Here is a 26,150-nt window from a genome sequence, read left to right on the forward strand (position 1 = left end):
CCATTATATTCATAATAATAAATTATAAATAAAAACTGAAAAATAGAAATTAAAATACAAAATCCTTTTTTAAAACATTAATAAAAGTGTTTTTAAAGACTTTATTTTTATAGAATTTATTAAGTTTGCAGTTATTTTCACCAAAAAAATTTTTGCACTATATTTTAATGTGCCCCTTCATATCATCGAGGATATTAACAATGCCATGTTGTGAAAGTCAAAATTCAATATGGCTAACAAGGTAAATAATGCTGTGAATAGGTTTACTAGTTTGAACTACCATATTGGTCATAAATTCAAGGGGTGTATTAAAATAGATTTTTTCAATCAGATTTAAATTAAATCTAACATTTCGTTAAAATTTATTATATATTTTTGTGCCAAGATTACTTTTGTCACTAATATTTCTTATAAATAGTAAAGAATCTGACAGATGAAACTGATTGTGATGCCCCAATATTTTTCTGCATAATTTGACTTGAAGTCGTAATATATGATTAAAGTAGCTTTGATTAACATTAAAAATTAATGCTTAATCAATTTTTCATTTGCATGAGAAGTTTGCTATATTATTGTTAATAATTAATCATCCAGCTGGTCTGTCTTATATCTAATTATTGATATTTGATATTTTGTAATTATGTAATCATGTGATTTTATTCTTCATAATTAGCCAAAAGCTACCAAACAATCCTTTTGAAGTTGGTGATAATGAAGCTTTTGAAGACAAAAACACGTAACTAAAGAACTTCTTGATTTTGCTGCTCAAAACCCCAGCAATGTAGCATTTTTGCTTAGCTTAAAATTTACTGCATGCTTTTGCAATTTGTATGCATGCTTGCCACAAAAGGCAGCTCCAAAAATAAGTGACTTGATATTTTTGTTTGACAAGTTTGAATTAACCATTAATGGGAAAATCATGACTTCTTTGCTATTGTTAAAATATTATTAGAGTTCATGCATAGAACAGTGCAAGATAATTGTTTTTATTGATCTAAGGCATTGGCATACCAAGATGTTGAAGACACACACCTATAAAGATGTATTGAAACATGATTAACAACAATGTATAGAATGTTTGTATTATAATAATGTAATTATATAATTGTTTCAAAAAGATTTATAATTAGTTTTTCTTTCTTCCAAATTACATTATTATGCTTACAATTTTAAAAGTGCTTTTACAGTGAAATGTTAGGATTTTTTCTTGAACAACATTGTTAGACAGCCAGGGCAACTCTAAAACATGTTCTATTTTAATTACTCAATTAAAGGGATAAATTTTAGGGTTATTAAATATTAAAGCATGTTTCCTACGCTGAAAATGCTTAACGAATGAGAAAATAGTCAAAAACATTCTACAGCATGTATAATTTTTAAAATGGATGTTTTTATACAACTCTGAAAAACTGAATTAGCAATATAATTATTTGTTCTCTTTGTAATTATGTATTTGTGTTCAAGTTGTACACAGCAAGTTAGACATGCACAAGTAATTTAATGAATTTAATTTCATTAGATATTTGCTGTTAATATAATATCTTCTAATGTTAATGCCAATAAAATCAGTATCATTTGTAGCATATTTTATACATGATTTATATTCAGTTGTTGTTGAGTAATACAAAAACGCATGCACGGGCATTATAATTATATTGATCTGTTTGTTTTCTTCTCCTTCAATTAGTAGTATAGTGCATTGTGGCTTTATAGTCATATATATGTTTAAGTTTAGTAGTTGGTTTTAGACATTAAGATACTTAGAATAATATTCAATGGATAATAATATAAATATTAATTGAATAAATAAAATTTCTTTTTCTGATTAACATCTGTTTGATATTTTTGAATATATTGTTCTTAAAACAGATTAATGTAAATACCTTAATATATATGTTCCTTAAATGCTTAACCAACATCAAAATCTAACATTATTTTTTTATTATTTATTTATGATATATAATGTATGCTCCATCACAGATTTATATTTCATCAAAATTTTTGGAAACTGCAATTAAATTCATTTGTCATCCAAGTCAAGTATATTCATTTTATTTTAAATGATTAAAAAAAAATTATTTCGTTCTGGGGGGGGGGGTCTGATATACTTATGCCAAGTGTAATTTAAATTTTCGATTATTTTGCCACTAAACTCGCCATTCAATAAAAAAATTAATCTTGGGGTGGTATTTTTTTCCATGTTTTTATTCATATGTCTAGCTTTGTATAATTCTTAAACTGAATAATTTATCAAAACATTTGCTTCATTGGCTGACAAATATTAAAAAAAACTTGTGATTTTCAGATGTCTTCAAAATAATCATTGCAATCAGATTGTTAATAATTTCAAGAAAGCAATTTTTGATTATATTTATTAAAGTCTCTTAGTCACTTAAGATTTATTTTGTATTTGACATCATAAATGAGATGCTATTCTCAACACTTGAACTCAATAAAAAATTTTGAAGGGTGACTCAAGATGCCTCCCCCCATCCTGAAGTTATAAAATGAAATAAATTTTAAGTATTGTCATAATCATATATTCGTATGAAGTAGAAAAAGAAAAAAAAAAAAAAAAATGCCATGAAAGATGGTAGTTTTAACTAAGAACAGAGAATAAATTTCATATTTATAAGAAATTGGAACAAGAGAATAAATTTTTAATTGCAATATTTTATGTAAAATAAAATGTAGGTGGGCTGATAAAGCTGGATCTTAAATTTAAAACTCTTTATAGAGGTATTTGCATTAGAATTCTGCTCTAATAAATCGAATATAAAACGAATGCTTAAAAATATTTATTACTTTCATATGCAACATAGCCAAAAATTAATTCTAATTGCTTTTAAAAAATATTGTTATATAATGGTTGAAATTAATTTTTTAAGACAAAATTATTTCATGGAAATTTTTATCATTGCTTCAGCTTTGTTTGCATTTTCTTTTGTATGCTTTTTTTTATATTTAATTTTGTAGCAATCTAAGAATTTTTACAGAAAAATTCTGTTTTTAATAATTGTTGTATCAAGTTTTCACTTAATATTCAGTAAAAAAAAATCTGTTGTATCTTTATAACTAATTACCATATTGGATATTTATAAGCCAAAATTAAAAATTTAGTTTTTTATTTGTGTGTCTGTGTTATTTTATTTTTAATAATTAATATCTTCTAGAAATGGGAAACAAGAACAAAATCCTTTCGATGATGACCAAGACCAAGAAGAATGGGATGAAGGTTCTAATGAGGCATTAGTAGATACAGGAGAGCCTGGAGTTCCAGTCAGAGCACTTTATGATTATGAAGGAGCAGAAGATGATGAGTTATCTTTTAAAAATGGTATTTAGCAACTTAACATTGGCTTAATTAATGCTTTTATTTTTATAATTGGACAGTTATACAACTAGAAGCCAACTACAAAATACACATTTTAAAAGACAACTATTTTTTTTTACCAAAGCATTAAAAAATTAATGCTGTATTTTTATAAAATTAATTCTTATATACTAATTAGTCTGTAGCTCAGTTGCTTGGCAAACTGCATGCACTTGCAATGGTGGATCAAAAATCCTTAATATTTTTTATATCCTTTTGGGTGCAGTTATGTAATTTAATGCAATTGTATAACTACATTCAATTATATGTGATGAAACTGAAGTATACCTTAGTGTTAAAATTTGCTTAAGGTTGATTTAGAGTGATAATCACATCAAATAACTATTTTATTTCACTCAAATTTAACCTTCTAAAAAATGCTCCATCTTGAGCAGTTCTATTCTTAAATATATCTATAATTCAATCAGTTTTTTTTTTCCATCACTAAATTTAATATTTCAGTATATTAACTACTGAGCACAAGTCTCATCGCAAGTGTATACATTTTTCTTACTGGTATTTTAAAACAGACATGAATATTTTTTTTAAAAAATAACTCCATTATTTATTAAATAATATTTCTATTTTTAGAAAAGCATGAATGAAAAAAATCAGATAGTTACAAAAAATTGTGAATTATAATTCACAATTTTAATTTTTAAGAGTATAAAAAATTATATCTTAGCTAAAAAAAAAAAAAAAAAAAAAAAAAAAAGTTAGGATGAGCATGGGAAAAAGAATCTTAGCATTATACAAAATTCCTTAAACTATAAGCTTTACTGATGTTCAATGTATTTACCTTTTGGTAACTGCCATAGCTTTAAGTCTAAATCAAATTAATGTTATACTTCTGTCAATAGATCACAATCTATGTTTGTGATGTCATCTAATTAATTCTTTTAAGAAAAGTTGTAAAGATTTTTATATGGATTTTTTTATGTATTCATTATAAATTTTTATTTCAACAAATAAAGTACATCAATGATTTATAAATTTTTCAGGCGAAGTGTTTGAAAAGTTAGAAGACGAAGATGAGCAAGGATGGTGCAAAGGTCGGAAAGATGGCAAAGTTGGACTCTATCCAGCTAGTTATGTAGAAGTAATTGCAAAGTGAAACCCCTAAAATTCGGATAGTATGATCCCTATGGGATCTGCCACACCTGTAATTTGCTGTACAAAAGCACAATGTAATTTTGTCCCTGCATTAACATTTGCCAGCTATAAATGGTGTTGTGTGCAATTACGAAGTCACTGAACTGGAAGGACAGTACAGAGAAAATGCATGGATGCTGCAGTGCATATAATAAGTGTATATTGACTCCTCTATTTTGTTTGAAAGAAATTCTCACTTATAATAGAATTCGACCCTCCATAATAGATAATACCACTTCTGAAGATGTTTAAACTCCAAATGCTTGAAGACTTTAAAAAGTTATTCAGATGTTGCATATGTGCTTCCAAGCAATAGTCTAATAAGAAATACAAATAATCCACAATTCAAATGTTAATAAAATATAAATATTTTTTCAGAGCCAGCTTTTGGGAAGGAAGTTTTACAAAGGCAAATATAGAAAATGGATTTTATCAAATTGTATGCCATGTTAAAGTTGCACATAGTTTTTATTTCTTTGGCCTGCTATTCAAAGAGAGATCTATTTTGTAACATTTTTGTATTTAATTTACATTGTAATTATGAAGAAGTTAAATTTTCTATAGTTATCTGAGAAAGGGGGCTGTATCCTGTAAAATGCCATATGTAAATGTATAGTAGATTTAGAATTGAAAGATGTAACTACATTGAATTCTATAAGCATCTAGGATGCTGTTTTTTAAAGATTAATTTCCCATCATAAGCAATTTATGTTTAAGCTAATCAACAGGTGTTTGCTTTTTTAAAATCAATGAAAAATTATTTGCGAGTAAGAGCTATTGTTATAAATAAATAATTTTTTTGTCATTTCAGTTACGGAGAAGTTCTGTGACAAAGCCATAATTTCTCTTATATTTGGTATATATGCTATTTTTGCTTACAAGATTTTTGGGTTAAATTAAAAAATGTACATAAACTGTTGTTTATATTAAATTACTCAATATGTAATAATAACTGTAATTAAAATATATTTGTTCACTTATTAAAATTGCAAGGGGAAAAATATGAATGATAATATGCTATATTTGTTAACTGTGGGGTTCATCATATAACAGATTCATCTTTATTATCTAGACAGCATTCTTAAATGCAGTGAACAAAAAAGTGAGATGATTAATTCTTCATACTACAGATGAAGGTTAAGAGAGATGTGTGTAATAGATTTTTCATGAATATATTACAATATTTTATAATTATTCAAAAGTGAGGACACATTTTATTTTAAATATACATGCGACGTTTTAAATATAAATTGTTAAATTTAGCAAGTGACAATCTGAAATTATAGAACTTGTATATGAACTATTTATTTATCTACTATATTTTTATGATTCTTTGCTTTTTTTTTTATTTTATTCTATGTTGTTTGTTAATAAATTTCTGAACTTTTCCATGTGAGATCCCCCCCTCCAAGTCTATAGAATATGTGAAGTTGCAGAACTGTAATAAATATCAGATATGCAGACTAATATTAGATTATATGTGTTATGTGCACAAGTTTAGTATTTAATTATTTTTTTGTACATTGTACTTAACTAATAGTTTTGTGAAATTGTCAAGAGAATTTTGATAATTTTAATAGCAATTTTTTCACACTGCAATCAGTTTTGTTGTATATAATTAACAGTGTTTAATTAAATGTGAATTCACTTGTAAATTGAAGCATTTTTTTTCATTAATGTTGACTTTTGTTTGCTTGGTGAGGACGAGGATAAGGATAGAAATTGTTGTTTGATAATAAATGGATTTTCGTCATTCATTTTTAAGTTCTCTGTAATAATATCAATTATTTCACCTAAAAAGATATTAGAGAAGGAATAGATATCTAATTATTTCAATTTGTAAATGAAAAGAAAATATATTTTTAACTTCCACTTTAAAAAAAAAAACAGAAACTACTAAAACTTTGATGAGTTGAAGTTAAGAGTTTGTTAGTTTATATACTAGCTACTAACAAACTATTAGTCTCAGTTTTAACCCTTATTGTGGCAAGATTGCTTTTTTGAAGAAAAGCAAAAAAATGTATACAGGTAGCTTCCTTACGCTATAAAAACATCAAAAAATAAATCGTGTAATAAAACTAAGTTAAAAATTATTTTATAGTGGTTGTATGTATGGTATACTATACAAAATGAACATAAGGTTTAAAAGAATCATCATTTTATTTAAGATGTAAAATGTATTTGTATACAAACAGTAGTGCTGTATGAATTGGTTGTTTCAAACAGCCATTTAATGGTTAAAATTGAAGCAAGTAACAAAAATATGTAATATGAAATGACGGCACATGTTCAGTTATTACTGCTTCTAAGTTTCGGCTTGTGTCTGTTTCGGTGGTATAAGTGGGGTTTCAAAGTTAAAAGTCTGGATGATATCCTGCAATAACGAAGTAATAAATTAATCACAGCAAATATTTAGTTCATGAAGAGGCATAGTAAATTAAGATATTTCAATACACTCCAAATTATTATTTCAATTATTCTACTGATTGGGTTTAAAATATAACATTATTTTATGCACTCTCATAAATGACAACAGTAAATTAGGAAAAAAAAGAAGAAAAAAAAACTGCGTAGCAAGATTTTAATTAAAAAGAATTTTTTAAAGTCTAGGAAGTAGAAAATTATATCACTAAAAACAGAGAACAGATATTTAACATCTTTCTTTCGATTAACTTATTATCTGCCATAACAGACATTTCAATAGGGCAGCCTTTGAAATAAAGATAGGATTTTCTCTTTACTATTTACAAATGACATAAAATAAATAATACTACACATTCAGCCATTATTACACACCTCAATTTAGTTTAATTATAATAATGTCTTATTCTGAGGCAATATTGGGGTTATTTTGGACTGCATCAAATAATAAGAATGAGACTAAAGCCGAACTTCCACACACACCAACAGCAAGATATTTGTTCCCAACTGATTTAATGCGTCAAATGCATTTACATAGCAGCTTTGCAGTGAATTGAGTTATAAACCTGGAACTAAAACTTTAATACCAGGCTATCATGGCCTATTACTTTCCTCAGATATATTCCAAAAGTCAGGGAACTAAAGATTATTACGGCTACACACTAGTGAGATGAATTAATTCCAGAAAAAAACTGATAGAATTTAGACATAGCTGTGATTATTTCTTGCTACAAAAACTTATGTGGAAACAGCTATGTGAATACTAATAAACTTCTGACAACTCTTACATTGATTTTTACTATTCCATCCCCCCCCCTTACTTAAACACTTGGATTAAAGCTCCGTCCTATTTTTAATGGTTCCCTTAAACTTAACTGTGCACTAAATATTTAACCTCTTTTAAAAAATTGAAGACAAGTATGATCATATGTGCATTAAATGGCACGACAGCCAAACCATCTTTCAATAGGAAACTGATAACAGGAGCTTGTTTTCTTAATGATTGAGTATGGATTAGTAATGTTCATTTTGTTGGAGCTACAGGCTGAAATTCGCAACAACACATTTCTTTTACAGGTACAGAGTTAAGATCTTCAATGAAATTAAAAATTAACCAATGTACTTACTTGCCATTCTTCCATAGTAAGACTTAAAATAGTTTGTTGACCTTGAGAGGTATTCCACCGTTCTTTTTCACTTCTGCTTATTAATTCTACAATTGAAAAAACTTGATTAAATGCCATTTAATTAAGAAAGATCTACATAAAATACACTGGAGACTAATTCAATATTATTAGTGCTTCATAATAATAACTTTAATACCAAAATAGAATTGTTTGATTATGAAAACTGTGTGCAAAATTTAATGGCATTAAAATATTATAGGTATTTGATATAACATGATAGTAGCATTTTCAATTCGAGATTTAATATCCGCTGCATTCAAAGGTTTATAAATGTTAAATCATCTGAATTAAACATTCTCATGGTAAAGTGGTATGGAAGTAAAGAGTGGAATTCACTGACTCTTCGTCATCACCGATTCTATGTCACAATCAAATCTTTTTTATAGATTTAGAACTAAATATTAATCTAGATATGAATATTACAGTATTCTCATTTTATGTATGAATCAAAGAACATAAATATATAAAAGAATTCTAAAACGCAGATATCATTTTATGTTTAAAATGCATAATGAAACTTAATTCAAAACTGTCAAGGCCAAAATAGAAAGTCACTGTTAAGATTTATATTTATTAAAATATTAATAACAACAAAAAATATTTGAGGGAACATAATGCAAAAGTTGCACAATATAATTTACAGTTAATGTTTTCAAAAATAAATAATTTGTAATATATTGTACAGCAGTGAAAATGAATGAATTAAAGACCTTAAAAAAAATCACTACTGAACACTAAAACTGCAAAGTAAAAATGCATTTAGCTATAAAAAAAAATAAATTTTTAGCTTGACTTTCAATTTACATAAATTAATCAAGGTTGTTATTTAAAATTATGTTAGTAAGAAATTCAAGGAGCCATAGAAAAAAAAAATCAAATTAGCTAAATTCCACCATATTTATAAAAGATTATTCAAACTTGAGTAAGATGATATTATTTATTTCTCAATGGTAGAATGTACTTACTAAGGTATGGCAGTTTTTGTTCATCTAAAAAAATACTAAGATAACCTTCCTATAAAAAGGGGGAAAAAATAAATTATTTCAAAAATAAGCATACATATCAGTCATGATAATCTATGAATAAACATAAAAAAATTTATTATTAATTTGTAACTTTAAAAGAAAACTTTTAACAAAATCTGATATTCAGTATGTTTATATTCATTTATTTTTAAGGACAATGTGGAAAAATAAATTCCAGTGAAAAAACATACATTTGTTAAAATTTAAAAAAATTCATGCTTAATGGTAAACCATTTGTAATATTTAAAAAATATTCTATTTAATGCAGCTGATAAAATAGGTTTTTATATGAAACACCATATAATGGCTGTAAATGATAATGTATTCTTAAGTGAATGTATTTTAATTATGACATTGATTAGTTAATTCAAATTTATGATTCTTGCATCTAATCAATACTCAATGAAAGAAACCAAAAATGCATTAATAATTTGTATTTTATCTTCTACAATAATTATATTTGTCTCTTTATCAACAACTACTAAAGAAAGTTCTATAAATATATTTTCTAATCATTTTGCAACAAATTTTATAATTACTATAAGATTGACATATAATTGAACCACAAAGAAATTTAATTTCTATCCTTGTTGTGGCATACAGGGTACTTCTGTGATTAAAAAAAAAAAAAGGAGCTGCAGTAAATACTACTACTGCTTGAAAAAATTACTAAAAAATTATAACAGGGCTTCTTCTTCAGCATTGTTGAGTAATATAGGAAAATACTGAGGTCACAAGAATTCTGTTCAGATGCTGTTTCATAGTCTTTAATACTTGCTAAAAATATTGTTAATATTTCTGTCTAATTTAAAAGATTTCCATTATGATCACAGAAATAATTCATTTAATTTTATTTTATTCTTATTTACTGTTACATCCTCCTCTTTCAACTTTTGGATAAAATCTTTATGATGGAAACGGGATTATGAAAGTGTTTTTTCATTCATAATAAGATTGAGAGCTGTAAAGGTGTAATACGTATTGTCAATTTCCTATTTAACAATCTGCTTAAGCAATGAATTATTATAGTTATAAATGCCACACATTAAACAATGCAAGAAAGACAATTTCAATAATTCATAATAACAACAAATTGTCCATTTACCTTGACTAGCAACGAAACAAGAAATATATTTTCTATAGTTCTTGTGAAAGATTGTGGATCAGTCACAAACTCATAGAAGCATAACACATCAGCTAAAAAATTCAAAACATAGTTATAAATGATACAAATTTTTAAAAAACAAGCAAAATTAATTTTTTTAACAACCTTTAGACTTTATCATCTAATTTTTAAGCAATATTATTTCAAGGTTATGAATAAAAATAGAATATTCAAATTAATTTGAAAAAAAAAATTTTTTTTTGCATCAGTTGGAAATTATAAGCTATTTTATAGATAAAGTAACAAGAAATTAAAGAATGATAAAGTAGTTTTCAATAGTCGAAGTTAGGCAAATAAATTAAAATAAGATGAAAAAAAGAAGTAAAGAATGAGGATATTAAAAAAATAAATAGAATTACTTACTTTTATTTTTCTTTGCAAGCTTCTGAAAAATTGCCAGAATTCTTTCAGCACTGGCTAGCATAACATCTTGTTGTTTGGATGCTGCATTTGGATTTACCTGAAAGATAACAAATTTTTTATAATCTTTAAAAGAAAGCATTAAATTGTTCAAACATTATAATTTGAAATATTGCTTTAATATCAATTTCAATCTATATACTTCCTTTTTTTTTTTTTTTTTTGCAATAAGGAAGGGGTTTTCTTTGCTGGTCAGGGTAAATGGACAATTTCTTATTATTATGAATTATTGCAATAATTTTGCAATACTCGGTATAAAACTGTGCTTAATTTTAGTAGAATTTCGAATATTTTTGAATTAATCGTAACAATTGTTGCTTTCCATTTCATCATAAAAAAAATAATGTTCATTTTATCCATATTTATCTACAAATTACACTTAATTTAAATTATGTAAAATTCAAATTAATTATCATGAATAAATGTAATATGGTGCAATACACACAACAGTATTAATAAATGTATTATTGGTATATAGTAAATTTTAAGTTTTTCAGCCGGCACATTTTAATTATAGGAAAAATTAGTTTTAAACTTGATCTTTAAATGAATTTTTTTTAAAAAAATAACTGCTTATTTAATATGTTTTTATTAAAAAAAATTTCTTCGTTATAAAAAATATTAAGTAAAAATTTTTTATTAAAATTACTGTAATGTAAATATTAATCACTATGTAGGATGGGCTTGAGTGTTCACTCTAATTACTCCAATTATTTAGCTTATATAATATGCATAATGTTTAAAATTATATAATATTATTAAATATTTGAAATAAACTGAAATTCTAAACTATCTGCGTGGAAATGTAGTAATGCCAAATATCTTTAATGCATACAACACATTATTTAAAACAAAGCATAAAATATTAGATGCAATATATTCATCAGTACTCTTATTTTGTAAAATTCATAAAAATTTCATTCACAATATAATTCAGAATTAAATAAGAGGTTCTTATTAAAAATTTATAAAATTTCATATTAAAAAAAAAATCCTAATAATTCTTTTTTTTTTTTCTATTTTTGAATATAATATGATGCAAAAGACTGTGAGGTCCATTCCAAAATGACACTCAAATAAGTTCAAAAATAAGTTAAAATTTAATGATTCAATAAAAGAAAAATTCCCCAACACAAAATAGGCTCACTTTTTCTGGTTTAGTTTGTTCCCCTATTTTATCTTTCGCAGCTACCTTCCTTTGCTTCTTAGGAGCTTCTATAGGATCTGCATCAAATGTGCCATATCTAAAAGAAACCTTACAAAAGATGAGCCTCTCACATTCTTTCGATCAGTTCACACTTAAAAAAAATAAACAATAAAATAAAATAAACTTAATAAATATTAAATTAGACATACGAACAGTTAATGAAAAATTTTTAAGCTATTTTTTTAATGTATAACATTTTTACAGTATCACTCTAATATGATTAGCTAAAAGATTTCAATGATTATATATAAATAAATTATACATTAATGAAAACTTTTTTCCAGAATCCAATATATAATTACATTTTTCAAGTGAAACATTATAAGTTGCATCATATAATTCATAAATCTCATTACCAGAATACTTTGTCTTAATATTAGTATTAATTAATATTTTTATTATGCTTGTGTTTTTTACATTTCATACTACTGTTTGATATCTGATTGCTTATGATACTAAAATATAATTGAAATAGATAAATTTAATCATACAAGTATTTTATAAACTTTTAAAAAGGTCCATTAACTGAAATAGAAAAGATAATATTAATACTTGGATTACTTAATTTAAGTAAATACTTATTATGGCTTATTTTGATAAATTCTTTAATATAATTTATTAGTTAACAATTACGAAATCATCTATATTTAAAATCCCAATATCCTCTTAGGAACAAGGATTTACTCTCAAATTTATATAATACAAAATCAATATGCACAATAACTGACACCTTGATCTAGATGCTGTGTCCATTGCCATTACTGAATAACAAAGAACTGAAATTCGATAATTATTAAAAGCTAATATGAAAATATAATTAATTTCAATATGTAGTAATTATAATTTTTTAAAAAAAATCTCTATATAATACTTGAAATAATGCTTGAATTCAAAAATTCTGAACTCCAAGAATTATGAAAGCGGCAGGATTTTCGTATTCAGAAAGATTAAAAGCATTTTATAAGGTTACAACATTTCAAGAAAATTATTCACAATTCACTTACAAAAAGGAAAAGTTGGGAACTGTGAACATGAGTCTTTTACTGAGGTCTCCTAATTTGTCCCATACTTTATGAAGGGGTTCAGTTCTTTTAGGTGTTTTGTCTTGATCTACAAATCTTGGGCAATAGTAATTTCTCTACAAAATAATTTGTGCATTAAAAAAATTATTTTCATGATCCTTAAAAGAACAGAAATTAATTTAATTAAGTTTTTAACTTATTAGTGCAAAATACAGTTTACAAGCTAATAAAAATGTAGCAATGAAGCATTTTAAAGAGCCAAATTTAAATTTTTAAAAAACGTGTATTTTAAATAACTATGATTTCCAAAAGTAGTGAATTTCTTGTATTTCTTGTAGATTTGAAAGTAGAGGAACAAAGTCTATCAAAAATTGGAAGACCAACTGCAGAAACTACATGAATTAAATTTTTTCATTCAAAATTGTAATTACAGTTTTTTTACATTCTAAAGGAGAAAATAGAAAAGAAAGAAATGACATGAGTCTGGTTCTCAAAACTCTTATGGCTAAATTGCAAAAACTTGAATTAACGCAGAAATTGCAGGTTTGCACCATTTTTACATTAAATGCTGAATGCAACACTGAATGTTTCTAATAACTTTGTATGAAGGCTCTCTTTTGTAAACTTATTGTTTTTGTGGCTATATTAATATTATAGCTATTTTATATCAGTTCTTTTGATAAAAATTTCATGAAGCTAAACAGAATCAATGAATTTAAAAAAATCTGACTCTAAAATATCAAAAAGTGTACAGCAAAGGGGGGGGGGGATTACAAACTGAGAAAACATGAAAATAGAAGAGAGAAAAACTGACAAAATTAATTACAAATATTATTGTAGGTAATTTTAAAAGCTGAATGTAATATTTCTTTTCCCGATTGTTTCAGATGCTGAATCAGTTGTTTTTGAAAGTTTAGTGACCTATATATGACCATAAAAATTGACAGATTTAATAAATTAACCATGAATAACTATGTGCTTTTATAACAACTAATTGAATCAGTGGATGCAAAGGTCTGACACCTTCAACAGTCATCAACAAGTTAAAAAAAAAGTTCAATAGGTTAATAAAAAATAATTTTTGTTTACAGAATTTACAATCAAGGGACAGCCCATGGCCAATTTTGAAGGAAATAGGGTAACATATAAAAAATGTTTTGATTGTATCATATCATATTAACATTACAATAACACTTATCTTTCAATTTCCTATAATTTTATATTAAATCAATTATTATTATAAACTTTAACTTTTTATTTTCTATCTCATTTCATAGATTCATTACAAGAAAATTCTTGTTCTGAATTTTTGATTCATGTAGAGACTACATGAATCAAAAATTTTACATTTATTCCAAGAGCCTTTAATCATTTCAATGCAAAAAAAAAAAAAAAAAAAAATCAATTTTAGGCTTAAAATGCTAAAATACAATCATACAGTACATGAAAAGTCTACCAAGTAAAACAGAAAAAATTAATGATAAATATAAAAATTAATTAGTTTTTTTTTTTTTAACTCCCAGCATTTTCATATTATTATAGTTTCTGCATACAGCAATTCAAGTGAAAACATATACTAAGAATGAGTATTTCAATTGAATCAGTCATCAAATTTCAAATCTAGCTCTAAAAACCTCAAAAAGAAGCCAAACTAATTTCAATTTATAAAATTCAATACAACATGATAGGCAATCAGTAATTCTAAAAGCAGAAAGATTACCCTTAAACTTTATTATACAAAAAAAAAAAAAAAATCTTGCATTCAGAAATAGATTTTAACTCTTTTGCATATTGATAAAATTAAATAGGCAGCATTTGATGTATCCACAATCAAATAATAAAAGAAAATTATATTTAGGTAAGAATATTGAGACTACTATTTATTTTGCAGGCTAGATAAATTGCAGTAACATTTTCTAATTAACTAACTCTAGAGCACAGATCTAAATAAATAAATAAAATAGTTCTATTTTAATTTTTTAAAAATGCTATCAATTTAATAAAATACTGAAACCCTATCTGGCCAAAATCTGAATCAAGATACTTTTTAAAAGTAGGCTTCAGAACATAGTTTAACAAACTTGATATTTCAGTAACAATTAAAAATAACTACAGCAACAACTTTTATTCAAAATATGTAATTAAATTTAGGGTCATATATTGAATAAATAAAAGCAAACAAATTTTGTAGTATTAATTTATTTTCATTATAATCTATAACATGTTGCAAACTGTTTGATCTAAAACCACTACATGTGCATAAATTCATAGTTGTGATAAAATTCAAACCATTCACACTGTAAAATTGAATATTTAATCTTATCTCCCTTCCATTATTAAAAGTTAAAAAAACAATATATTTTTTGAGAATTGAATAAGATATTGAATTTACAATATTGCAAAAAACAACATGCAGCCAGAAGATACAACAACCAAAGTGTTAAAATTTTCATGGCTTTATGATATCATGGGACTTGATTCCATTAAGAAGATTCATTTGCACAATAAATATAGCATGTAATTGGTCATTAACACAACTATAATGTCTATCATAATTTGCAGCTTAAAAAAAAAACTTTTTAAGATGGAACAATGATTATCAGAATTATTTATAAGAGATTTAATGAAAGTTAAATGCAATCAATATATCTGCTGAACCAGAAAGCAGATATATTGATTGCAGAAAGTCCCTAAAGTTTTATTAGTGATTCAAATTATTTTCATATCATTAATATTAAAATAATCACAAATGATTATAAATTCACAAAAAAAAGTATAAAGGTCACTCAAGTATAATTTTCATACAATTAGTATGAAAATATATATAAAATTTTCATTTCTTCATTTTTAACAATGGAAGAAGTATTAACACTAAGAAAATAAAACATTGTTAATTATTTGAATTTTATTGTAACAAAGAAGGTAATGTTAAAAATTGTGCATAGTTAAAAAAAAAAAAAAAAAAAAAAAAATTGCTAAAATTAAGAAAAGAAAACTACAAAAGTTAAATTGGAATCCTTATAATAGCATTCTTTAATAATGTAAACATTATTTTTGTACAATAATTTTTTTAAAAGTTGCAGTTAGAAAAATGTGAAAATCTTAAATTAAATTTCTTAATTAATCTTAATTAATTAAAGTTCTGAAAAATCACTTCAAGATGAAAATTTCCACTTTCCAAATTATATTTGAACTAAATTTATTAATTCTAAGTCAAACTGTCCACTCTGTAGAGTTCCAACAGACAAATATGCAAGCATACTATATTCTCTTCTGTTACTTGTAGAGATGTTTTAATGTTTGAAACCTAAACATTTGTTAATTTTAAACTCCAGTTTACACTAAATTATTAAGTCTCAAAAAATAATTATAACATGATAATTTTTAGTGGGAAGATTAAAAAAAAATAATACTTGCAACTTTTATAGAAAATTCTCTAGGATTAAAGACTAATGTGTCAACAGTATAAGCTTTTGCACAGTGCCTTGCAATTCTTGTTTGAAGTTCTAGTAGACCAGAATCTTGGATAATTCTGCTAGCTGTTGCTTCAGCTACAAGTAGAACAATAATTGTTAGATATGAAACAAATGCATAAAAATAATTTGTGAATAAAAGTTAAATATAATTCAAGAAACATTATCAGTACAAAGATGAAAGATGTACCATTAGGTATATGCACTTAAAGGCCAAAATGTCTTGGGATATCTCTCCAATATTATGTAAACTTCCAGAAACTCTACCCCAGAGAAAAGCAAAAATTTGACTTCAGATAGATGCAAGTAATAAACTGGATTTGTTTTGACAGACATTTTTCAATGATTTCTTGACAGTCAGTAATAATTCTGTTTTTATAACTTATGAGAAGTTTGTATGCAAATGGCTTTCAATCTTATACCAGAATATTCGAAATATTTCATGTCTGATGATAAAAATAGACAAATGTAGTGCTGATATTATATAAGCTCACAAGTTCTTTGAACCAGTCACTTATAATAGAGGCCTAGTAATACAAAGCACAATCACCCCAAAACATTCCACACAAACGTAGGAAACCAAGAGCCTATTCTGCCTCTGCAGTGGTCTGGGGGATGCCGACCACTTCACTTTTGAATGTACGAGCACTAGTTCTCATCACCTCACCCGCCCCTCTAATGAATCCAAACCTCATTAATTTCCTAGTATACTTAGGTACGAATCTTTTCTAAGGATAATGAGAAAGATTTGTGAAGTCTTGAAAGATATTTGTGAGAAAATTCAGAAGAGGCTAGGATGATGGATCTGTGTCTAGGGTTGTTTGCAGTATTGTTTTAATTGATTCTTTATTTATGTAAATGCACAACTTCTAGTTATTGTTTATTATGTAGGAGTACAGCTGTACGATTCTGCTCACATTCTTGATTTACCTTCTAGAGGTTTCCCCACCTTTTTTTTTTACATGTTTGTCATTCAAAATTTGCTTTGTATTTTCACCTTGTATTTGTGTCAATCATTTATTTTTCACTTTAAATAATAGGATAGATATATGATTTTAGATATAGGTACATAGTTTCATATTGTTGTACAGTATAATATGTCTTCCATCCTTTGGACATTGTGATATTTTTTTTTTTATGCTTATGTGTGTTACTGCTTTCTATATGTACTTTTCAACTTAGTCTCCTGAAGCCAGAATTGGTTTGCTAACTATTCAATTTAAATATTTTTTTTCCTAATTAAATGAACTATAATGTATACACTTATTTACCGCCCATATTCTGATGTTGATTGTAAACCTTTCAACAAATAAATAATGGTTCTCTCCTCAGCGACCTTCAAGGTCTTGCACCCTTTCTGGTAGGCAACAACTTGTATCATTTATCCCAATAAATTAGAATAAATTATACATGAATTCATGGGTTCTTGAATTTATTCAACATCTGAATGCAATCAAGTTATAGCAACATAAAATATGATTCAGAACATAAATAGTCTACTATTTATGTTCTTTTTAATAGCCATCAAGTGTTCAATACAAGGTCCAGGTAAGAAGCAGAAGTTATTGATATACTGTTATATGTAGATGTAATTATGTAGATGTTATATGTAGATGTAATACAAATTAGTGTAAATTTGTATTGTAAGTTAAAGCATTAAATTCCAGTATGCCATAGTCATATCCTGTCAATAGCAAATTTTCACTGTACATATCTCACAGATATGCTTCATATGCCTACTAATTGAATGCAGCAATCAGTTCATGCAATATCTTTCAACTCCTGTTACAGATGTTTCTGTGCAGATGTTGCTGAATTGTATCTTTCAGCAGGCATGAATAGGCAATTCTTATTTATATATATTCTTATAATTTCTTAAGAGAAATCATGCCTTTCATGAATTAATCAGTACCAGATTTCTTACCGAATAGCTAGATGCCTATGGTTGTTAGATGGAAAGGGGGCAGAAGGCAGGTCAATTAAAAATGTTATTAGACTAGAAGTCAAAAAAAAATTAAGAATTATAATTTTTTTAATTATAAACAAAAGGACTATAAGAAGTCACTTTTAATAACAAGCATATTTTCTTATTATATATTTGGAATATTAATTTTTCCAGTTATGTTATATTGCACTTGATAGATCCTGTAAAATAATAATTTTTAGCATTATATTCATTTGAAATTCATTATTTTGTCATAGTTAATCATAATTATTAAGTAGCATTATTAGGACTGAATAAAATTTAGCCTTCCTAATGGATTTAAGAAGTACATTTTTTGACTGATATAAAATAAAACATTATTTACCACATTTAAACCCTTTAGAAAGTAAAATTAAAATCTGAATTTTATGATGAATTCTTCAATAATTCTTTAAAGTATTGCAATTTTTAAAAAAAAATTTTTTTTTCAGTAATTATAAGAATTTAGTACTGAAGGATTCGATTTTCTGTAGATATGATTTTAAAAGATATATATGATTTCATCAAAGATATTTTGCATTTATTGAAGTTTTATTGACTTTGCTTCTATTTCATGTTCAAATTTTATGGGAGCTGACCGAAAATTAGAGAAATAAATACCTAGCACAATGAATATTGCAATGCATCTATAATAGTATGAATTATATGACTATCAAAATTTGAAGCTTAAAAATATTTTGCTGTAGGAACTATTAAGAAATCAACTATTAGAGTTACATAAAATATTTAATTGAATATTTTAGCAAGGATTAATCCTGCTGAACCAGCTGGTCACCAAAGGCTGCTAGTTATAAATACAAATTGAGAGTTATGTAACTCCCAAGTTAATTAGTATTTAACAACATATGTGATGGTTAATGCAGTTAACTGGTTAGCATTAATTATAGTTGAAAAAGTGAATAATTAATTAATAATAACTAACAAAATTGATTAATTTACATTGACCAATTATTATTAATCAACTAATCGTATTGTCTGACAAAATGCATACAATATTAAAATGAAAAATCAGCATACTTGAAGAAATAGCTTCACGATAAAGTTCTTCAGTCCTGTCTAAAGTTCTATTGAGATCTCTTGCTCCACTGATAAATTCTTCTTCATGTTCTACAAAATAAATAAATCATAACATATATTAAAATTTTTACAGATAGGTAAAATTAATAATAAAAATAAAAAATAACAAGAAAATAAATTTAAAAAACATCCATTTCAATAAAATAAAATGGAAAAAAAAGGCACTGTGTGAATGGCTGGGGGTAAAAAAAAAAAGTGTCAATAAAATAAAAATATATCTGTTTTGTATTCATATACTAGCAAATAATTTAATAACAATGAATCACAAATAACTAAATTCTAATTACTACCTTGTGAATGGAAAAACTCTTGATAATAAGATATAAAGGAATATGAAATTTAAATCATGGTTACATATTTTGTAGCATAAAATTACTAAGCTTAGCACACTTTAAAACATTTCCAGTTCCAAAAGTAACATGCTTTTTAATTTTTTTTTTCCCATCTCCTTTACAGATGTCTTTAGGACTACTGTTAATTCAGCGAGTGATTGACCAAAAAGGAAATAAAGAGAAAATCAAAAAAAAAAAATGCAGGCTAATGTGCAAAATGCATGAATTAATGTATAGAAAAATTTATCAAAACTGCAGTCTAATTGGTTTTATATTCATTTCAAAATATTTAAAAAAGTAAAAATTATATAAATTTTAATAACATTTATAATTTTCTAACAATTATAAAAGAAATGAACAGCATATGATTTTTTCAAAGATAATTTAAGAAGTATATTGTCAAGAACAAATTTAAAAGTATATAGAAATATTTTAGAGGAAAACCAGTACTTAATTGTAAATATACCTCACAAGCATATTTTAATAAGCATTTCTTTAAAGTTCAATGAACCTTTAGGGAATAAATCATGAGCAGGTCTTTTTTACAGATCTTTAATTTACATGATTCAATTGTTCCATGATTTGTTACTGAGCATTAGTCACAATGGTACAAAAAATAGCTTCATTTTGTATATAAAATTATTTATATGTAGAAGAGATTTTTGAAAACTGAGACTTGGAATTTTTCAGAGGAATATTTTTCTGCAATTTGGCAGCTTTGCCAAATATTTTCTTTGCAGCTTCCTTGGACACAAGTTGATTCTATGGCTTCTTTAAACAGCAAATTTCTTATACCAAAATGGGTAGTTATATAATAAAATAAAGAAATGTACTAAATATGGCATAAAATATTCATAGAGAATGAATTTATTTTCATTGCTTTACTACTAACTGCTAAGCCGAGAAAGCAACAAGAAATCTACAATACTCAATCTTTTCACAGTGAAAATTCATTAATTATTTAATTTTTAACATACCATTTACACTGATATAAAAAAAAATCTCAAAATTTCTTATTCTGCATAAAAAATTTTTAAAAAAACACTTTTGAAATGTTTTTAACATTATGAGAAATTGTAGAAGTATTATGTTCTTAGTAGTACATTCATAGTACATAAACATATCAGTACATTCATCTGTATAATCATTGACATTTATAAAAATGACAGAACCTCCTTCTGAACAGAACTATAATGAAGCACAATTCATCCAATATATGTATTCCTGCTTATCACTGCTGTTTTCATATAATATATGACATTTTTTTAGCATATTAATTTAAATTTTATTCTAAATAAAATTGTCTTCTATTAAACTTTTGGCCCATTCCTTAGACCACAGTTTTTTAATGCTGAAATGATATAGATATAATGCTATGTTATAAATGCTAAGCACAAGATATTTTCTGTTTCATAATAGTGCATAAACTTAATTGAAAAATTTAAAATAGATATGTTCTTTAGTTTTAAATATGTATTAATTTTAATAATTATTTTTGTATTTGCATAATGTCTTCTACTGTCTTTTTGGTTTTAAAAATAAATAAAAATAGGAATGCAAATTATCAAAAAGTTAAGTAGACTTATATAAGATAAACAATAAAAATCTATAATCTTTTTTCAACATTTCTTAAAATTAATAAATTACCAGTTAATTAGGATAGATACTTTATTTCTGAAATGAATGAGTTACAAAAATGGGAAAAGTAAAAACTCTTTTTAAAAAGTAATAGAATCTAACCCTAAAAAATAAAAGTTTTGAACTTTTTATTTTTTTTATTTTTTTGACATTTTAAAAACCATATTTAAGAGAATTTTTTTAAATAAAAATTTGGTAAGATTATAATTAAAATAAATGCATCATCATTTAAATAAAAAAAAGAAGAAGTTTGCATTCTTTTCTATGCCCTTTTGTCAGTTTTCTTTCTTGAGATATCTGATATTCTTTTCCTACTTTATGATTGTACTTTTGATTTACTGTATTCAATGTTTGTAGATATAAAAAAAATAAAGCTTCTGTTGCCTTTTTCAAAAAAAATTAAGCATTTTTTTAAGTACAATTTTTTTTTTTTTTTTCAGAATTAAGTACTTTTCTTGGTGCTACATACTATATATATTTGATGCCCTTGTCACTAAACTTATAAATGCAACTTGCTCAACAGTTTCATAATAGCAAAAATGAAGTTCTGATTGGGGAAAATTCAATTTTCATTTTTTAAAACTGCAATTAAAACTTTCTAATTTGTTCCTCATATCGCAAGATTTATTCAAACTAGACAAAATCTGAAAACGTTATTGAGTCTCTGAAGAAACCCAGAAATTCTAGATTTCAGAAAACAAAAAAACTTGGAATTCTAAATAAATCTGAGATGTAATCACCCCTATTACATGTATTTGCAATGATTTCTAGAGATAAAAGTTTTAATAGCTATATAAGCATCAAGAAACAAAACATTATTTTACACTAGAACAAGGATGCCTCAAAAATTGACAAGTAATTTTAAATAATATGAATTGTATTCAATTGCATCTAGAGATTCTATAATTTTTTTTTTCTTGCAAACACACAAAAAAATAATTTTCTCATATCAAAGCTATACAAGGTAAAAAGCAAAATTTACAAACTTAGAAAAATGACAATATAGCATCACACAAAATATTTCTTAAACTGCATAATATTTCCACTCTAAATTTTAAACAACTTTCATTTAAATAAATTGTTTACTTATAAATATGCATGCTTTATTTTTAAATATGATTTAGTGATATCACAATAAAGATTTCTAAACTTCTGATATTTTTTAAGATTAAATAATAGTATTATTAAAACTAAAATGTTATTTCAAAAAATTTATTTTTAAATATATGACTTTATATTATCACTGCACAATAACTTGTTTTTGTTTGTTTGTTTTTTAACCATTTTCCTTGCCTTCTTTTTAATCTGTAAACTTTTCCCATCAATATCAATATTCTGTAAAAAGTTTGACCTAAATAGTAAGATTGTTAAAGGAATTAGTTACTCCTGGAACTTGTGGATTACAGATGTGCTTTGATAAGTTTGTTTAAAAATACTTTTCTAGCTCAAACAATGGTTAATGGGCAGTGTCAGAAAAGTCTTAGTGTACTGTGAGATTCAGACATTTTTCAACAAGTCTGTTCAAAAAATGGGTAGGAATTAAATTAATGTATGGTTTCTTGCCAAGCAAGTCAAAATTGCATGAATTGTCCAAAAACAAGCCAAAGTTCTTGGATGGTTATCAGAAATGGTAATAGGGTAATGGTTTCAGGGTTTCCAATAACAAACTGTCATGATTAAATCTGGTGAAAAATCATCCCAAATAATTCAATTTTAGTAGCCATACATTGCAAGGCTCAAGAAATGTCAGAATCTCTGGCAAGTAGGTTATCTTATCAGTTAATAAAATTAACATAACTAATATTTCTTAAAGTTAAAAACCATCTCCATCATTATGATCAAACTAACACTCAAGACCAAATGAAGGTCTTGAACACATGCCCAAGAATTTGTGCTGTTCCTTTTATTTACTTGATGAAAAAAAAAAAAATTTGGATTAAAAAATAAAATTTTTTTAATGTTTAGGGATTAGAAAAGCTTTTACAAAAAAAAAAAAAAAAAAAAAAAAAAAAAGAGTATTTAGGAAATAAAACTGGAAACATTGCTTGAATGATTATTATTTTTTTTGGGGGGGGGGGGAGATTTTGAGAACCTTTATCTTAAAATACATAACAAAAGTGCTTTTTTTCCTCTGATCGAATCTCTGCCTCTTGCAAAAATTCTATTACAATCTCAAGACAATTAAAGAAGTCATATCATCAACTAGAGCTAATTGAAACTCTTGTCTGATCTCATTTCTACCAAAGTTTATCTCCTTTTATCAATCATTTCTTTTCACTTGATACATCTATATATTCACTCTATAGAATTTTACTTAAACAATGGTGCTGAAGAAGACCGAATGACAATAATTAAAGAAACAGACTATGACATTTTATATTCTTCACCAAACTTAAAGCATGTTTCTTGATTAATGTATTAATTATATCATTCTAATATATCATCTTGACTAAGAGAGTCAGGGTAAGGAAAACCTTTATCTTAACCATCTATCATCTGTTTTGCTAACGTGTTTCAAGTGGTAGAGAATCTCTTGCCATAGGTGTGCGATGGTATGTCTCTGAAACCACCTAAAAAGATATGAAGTATAAAGAACTTTTCTTTCACAATTTGATTTTTAAAAAATGTGCTTATTTTTTGCTTGCTGAAAAAAAATGAATTGAAAGTACAGAGAAAAAGCATTAAAAATGATGTATTTTTTCTTTTGTACGTAAGAAGGGTATTAACTAGTGTGTCGACATCTACAAGCAATTCTTAAAGTTAGAATATTATTTTAGAGCCCCTGGTTTCGATAAGAAACCACCGCATATTTAGAAATAATTTTTAGAAAGTGGTGGTTTCACCGATACTACATGTATCACAGGGTTAAAAAATTACCTTTTTAATGATACCCACAAAAATAATGTAAATATATATATATTTCTTTTTTGTCTGATTTAAACAAATTTCTAAAAATATTTTTCCATACAATTTGTAAATATATTTTTCAGCGTTGTCATCAAATGTATTTTCATTGTTTCATAATTCAATGCTGTTTATCCTATAGTTAAAACTTTGATTAACTTTACTTCCTTTAACACATTAACTCAATACCAGATTTTCACTACCCAGTAAATAGAAGCTGCAAATTTGAGTGTGTGTATAAGTGTTTCACATTCTAAATTCATTCCATAAAAAGATTTTTTTTATTCATTTGATTAGTTTGGTAAAATATTTTTTATACAACTTCACTTAAATAATTTTATAATGCTAAAACAGACAATTATTTAGTTTGCGATTTGATTACAGAAATTATAATTTTGTTTTAAATTGCAGTTATTTATATACTTTTAGATATTAAAACAAAGAATTCATGACATAAAATTATACTCCTCATAAAACTTAATATTTAAAATATATTTGGTATTCAGATCTTTCCTTCTTTTTTTCTTTGACAGAATTTTTGGAAATTTAGTTTCAAGTTTAGATGATCATGTTTTGTTTAATAAAGCATTTTATGCACTATGTATAATAACTGGGATAGTTTGAAAATTTTCTAAACTATTATTTTTTGTTTTCAAATTTCATTATGATCAGATATTTTAAAGGAATTAATATTAAAAAATCATTTTACTGATAATATGCTTGTAAACAGACAATTCCTTTTTGCATAAATTTCAATTTTCTTTAATGATATCAGGCACAGATAGCAAAATTTAAAGTATTCTACATTGAAAGAGAGAAAATTAATATTTCAGGCAAACAAACTGGACACCAAAGATAATTCATATTAACAGATTAAAACCACACAGTTATTAACAGTTACTAAAGAAAAGTTACAATATCCAAGACAAAAAATTCCACTAATTCAAAGCAGTTATATAGGTCAAAGAATTATGCTACAATACGGATACAATAGATTATCTTAGTTTTATTTTTAACATAATTTGGTTTTTCTCAACATATTGATTAAACTGGGTTCAGTTAATTTTGAGATACTGATTCGGGCTTTACCACCCATGCAGCTATACACCCATTCATATTTCAAATTTATTTTTTAATATCGTTTAGTTTCAAATTAATAATTTATTTTCATGCACTTTTTCTTTCATGTCTCATCATTTCTCAATTAAACTATTTTTCCATATGTTAGCCTTGAAATTTCCAATTTACTATACTAATTGCTAGATTCTTTTCTAAATTGACTACTTTATATCATAATAAAAAATTTTAAACGCAAATTCAAATATATATTGTCTTAATAAAGAAACAGAATTACACATAGCACATAATTTCTATCCACTTCGGTTTCAAAATAATGTTTTACAATGTTCACACTTATATCATGGCTTAATTAAAATACAAACCTAGTAAATCAAGTCTCAACTTTTTTGTTTCTTGGATAATATACTTATCGTCCATTTTAAAATATATATGTATATACACTTTTCTATAACTAAAAAAAATAAACACGACTGAAACCAAAACAAATTTGGAGGCGCGAAATATCTTTCGTTTACACTACACTTTATTTTGTTGCCAAACGGAAGAAATTGGGGAATAATATTTTGGATTCAGAAAAATATAAAACAAAAATCATTACGTAAAAAGAATATCATTGGATCATTTTTAAAAAGCATTTATTTAATTCAAAGCAACTTCGAATACGTGATAATATCTCGTCCTTGAAAAAAA

General features: G+C 25.5%; 2 protein-coding genes across 8 annotated transcripts in view; one reads left to right on the forward strand and one right to left on the reverse strand.

Moving 5' to 3' along the window:
- The window catches only part of LOC129971361 (protein kinase C and casein kinase substrate in neurons protein 1-like), a 114,995-nt gene extending 108,713 nt beyond the window's left edge, over positions 1–6,282 (forward strand). For 5 of the 7 annotated variants that reach the window (XM_056085050.1, XM_056085052.1, XM_056085053.1 and 2 more), the window contains 3 exons: positions 674–736; positions 3,174–3,337; positions 4,375–6,282. In XM_056085050.1, coding sequence (XP_055941025.1) covers positions 674–736; positions 3,174–3,337; positions 4,375–4,487 — 340 coding nt within the window. In that variant the 3' untranslated portion in view covers positions 4,488–6,282. The remainder of the gene's footprint in view (positions 1–673; positions 737–3,173; positions 3,338–4,374) is intronic. The other 2 variants (XM_056085054.1, XM_056085056.1) reach the window with 1 other exon arrangement.
- Positions 6,283–6,666: 384 nt separating this feature from the next.
- On the reverse strand, positions 6,667–26,081 carry LOC129971380 (non-structural maintenance of chromosomes element 4 homolog A-like). The gene is made up of 10 exons (XM_056085093.1): positions 25,823–26,081; positions 19,447–19,536; positions 16,390–16,523; positions 12,955–13,088; positions 11,891–11,987; positions 10,687–10,783; positions 10,264–10,355; positions 9,099–9,147; positions 8,074–8,159; positions 6,667–6,899 (listed from the first exon to the last, which is right to left on the reverse strand). The coding sequence occupies exons 1-10, from the start codon at positions 25,875–25,877 to the stop codon at positions 6,831–6,833; spliced, it is 903 nt and encodes a 300-aa protein (XP_055941068.1). The 5' UTR covers positions 25,878–26,081; the 3' UTR covers positions 6,667–6,830.
- Positions 26,082–26,150: the final 69 nt, after the last annotated feature.

The sequence above is a fragment of the Argiope bruennichi genome, chromosome 6 (genome assembly GCF_947563725.1).
Source record: "Argiope bruennichi chromosome 6, qqArgBrue1.1, whole genome shotgun sequence".
In the NCBI taxonomy this organism is placed as follows: domain Eukaryota; kingdom Metazoa; phylum Arthropoda; class Arachnida; order Araneae; family Araneidae; genus Argiope; species Argiope bruennichi.

Bases quoted from the DNA above. Each gene is read 5' to 3' on its own strand.
- LOC129971380 (XM_056085093.1), bottom strand. From the start codon at position 25,877: ATGGACGATAAGTATATTATCCAAGAAACAAAAAAGTTGAGACTTGAT. The intron at 13,089-16,389 runs GCAAGTATTATT...ATTATTTTGTAG, and splicing joins GAGAATTTTCTATAAAAGTT to AGAAATTACTATTGCCCAAG. The intron at 6,900-8,073 runs GTAAGTACATTG...TCGTTATTGCAG, and splicing joins TTACTATGGAAGAATGGCAA to GATATCATCCAGACTTTTAA.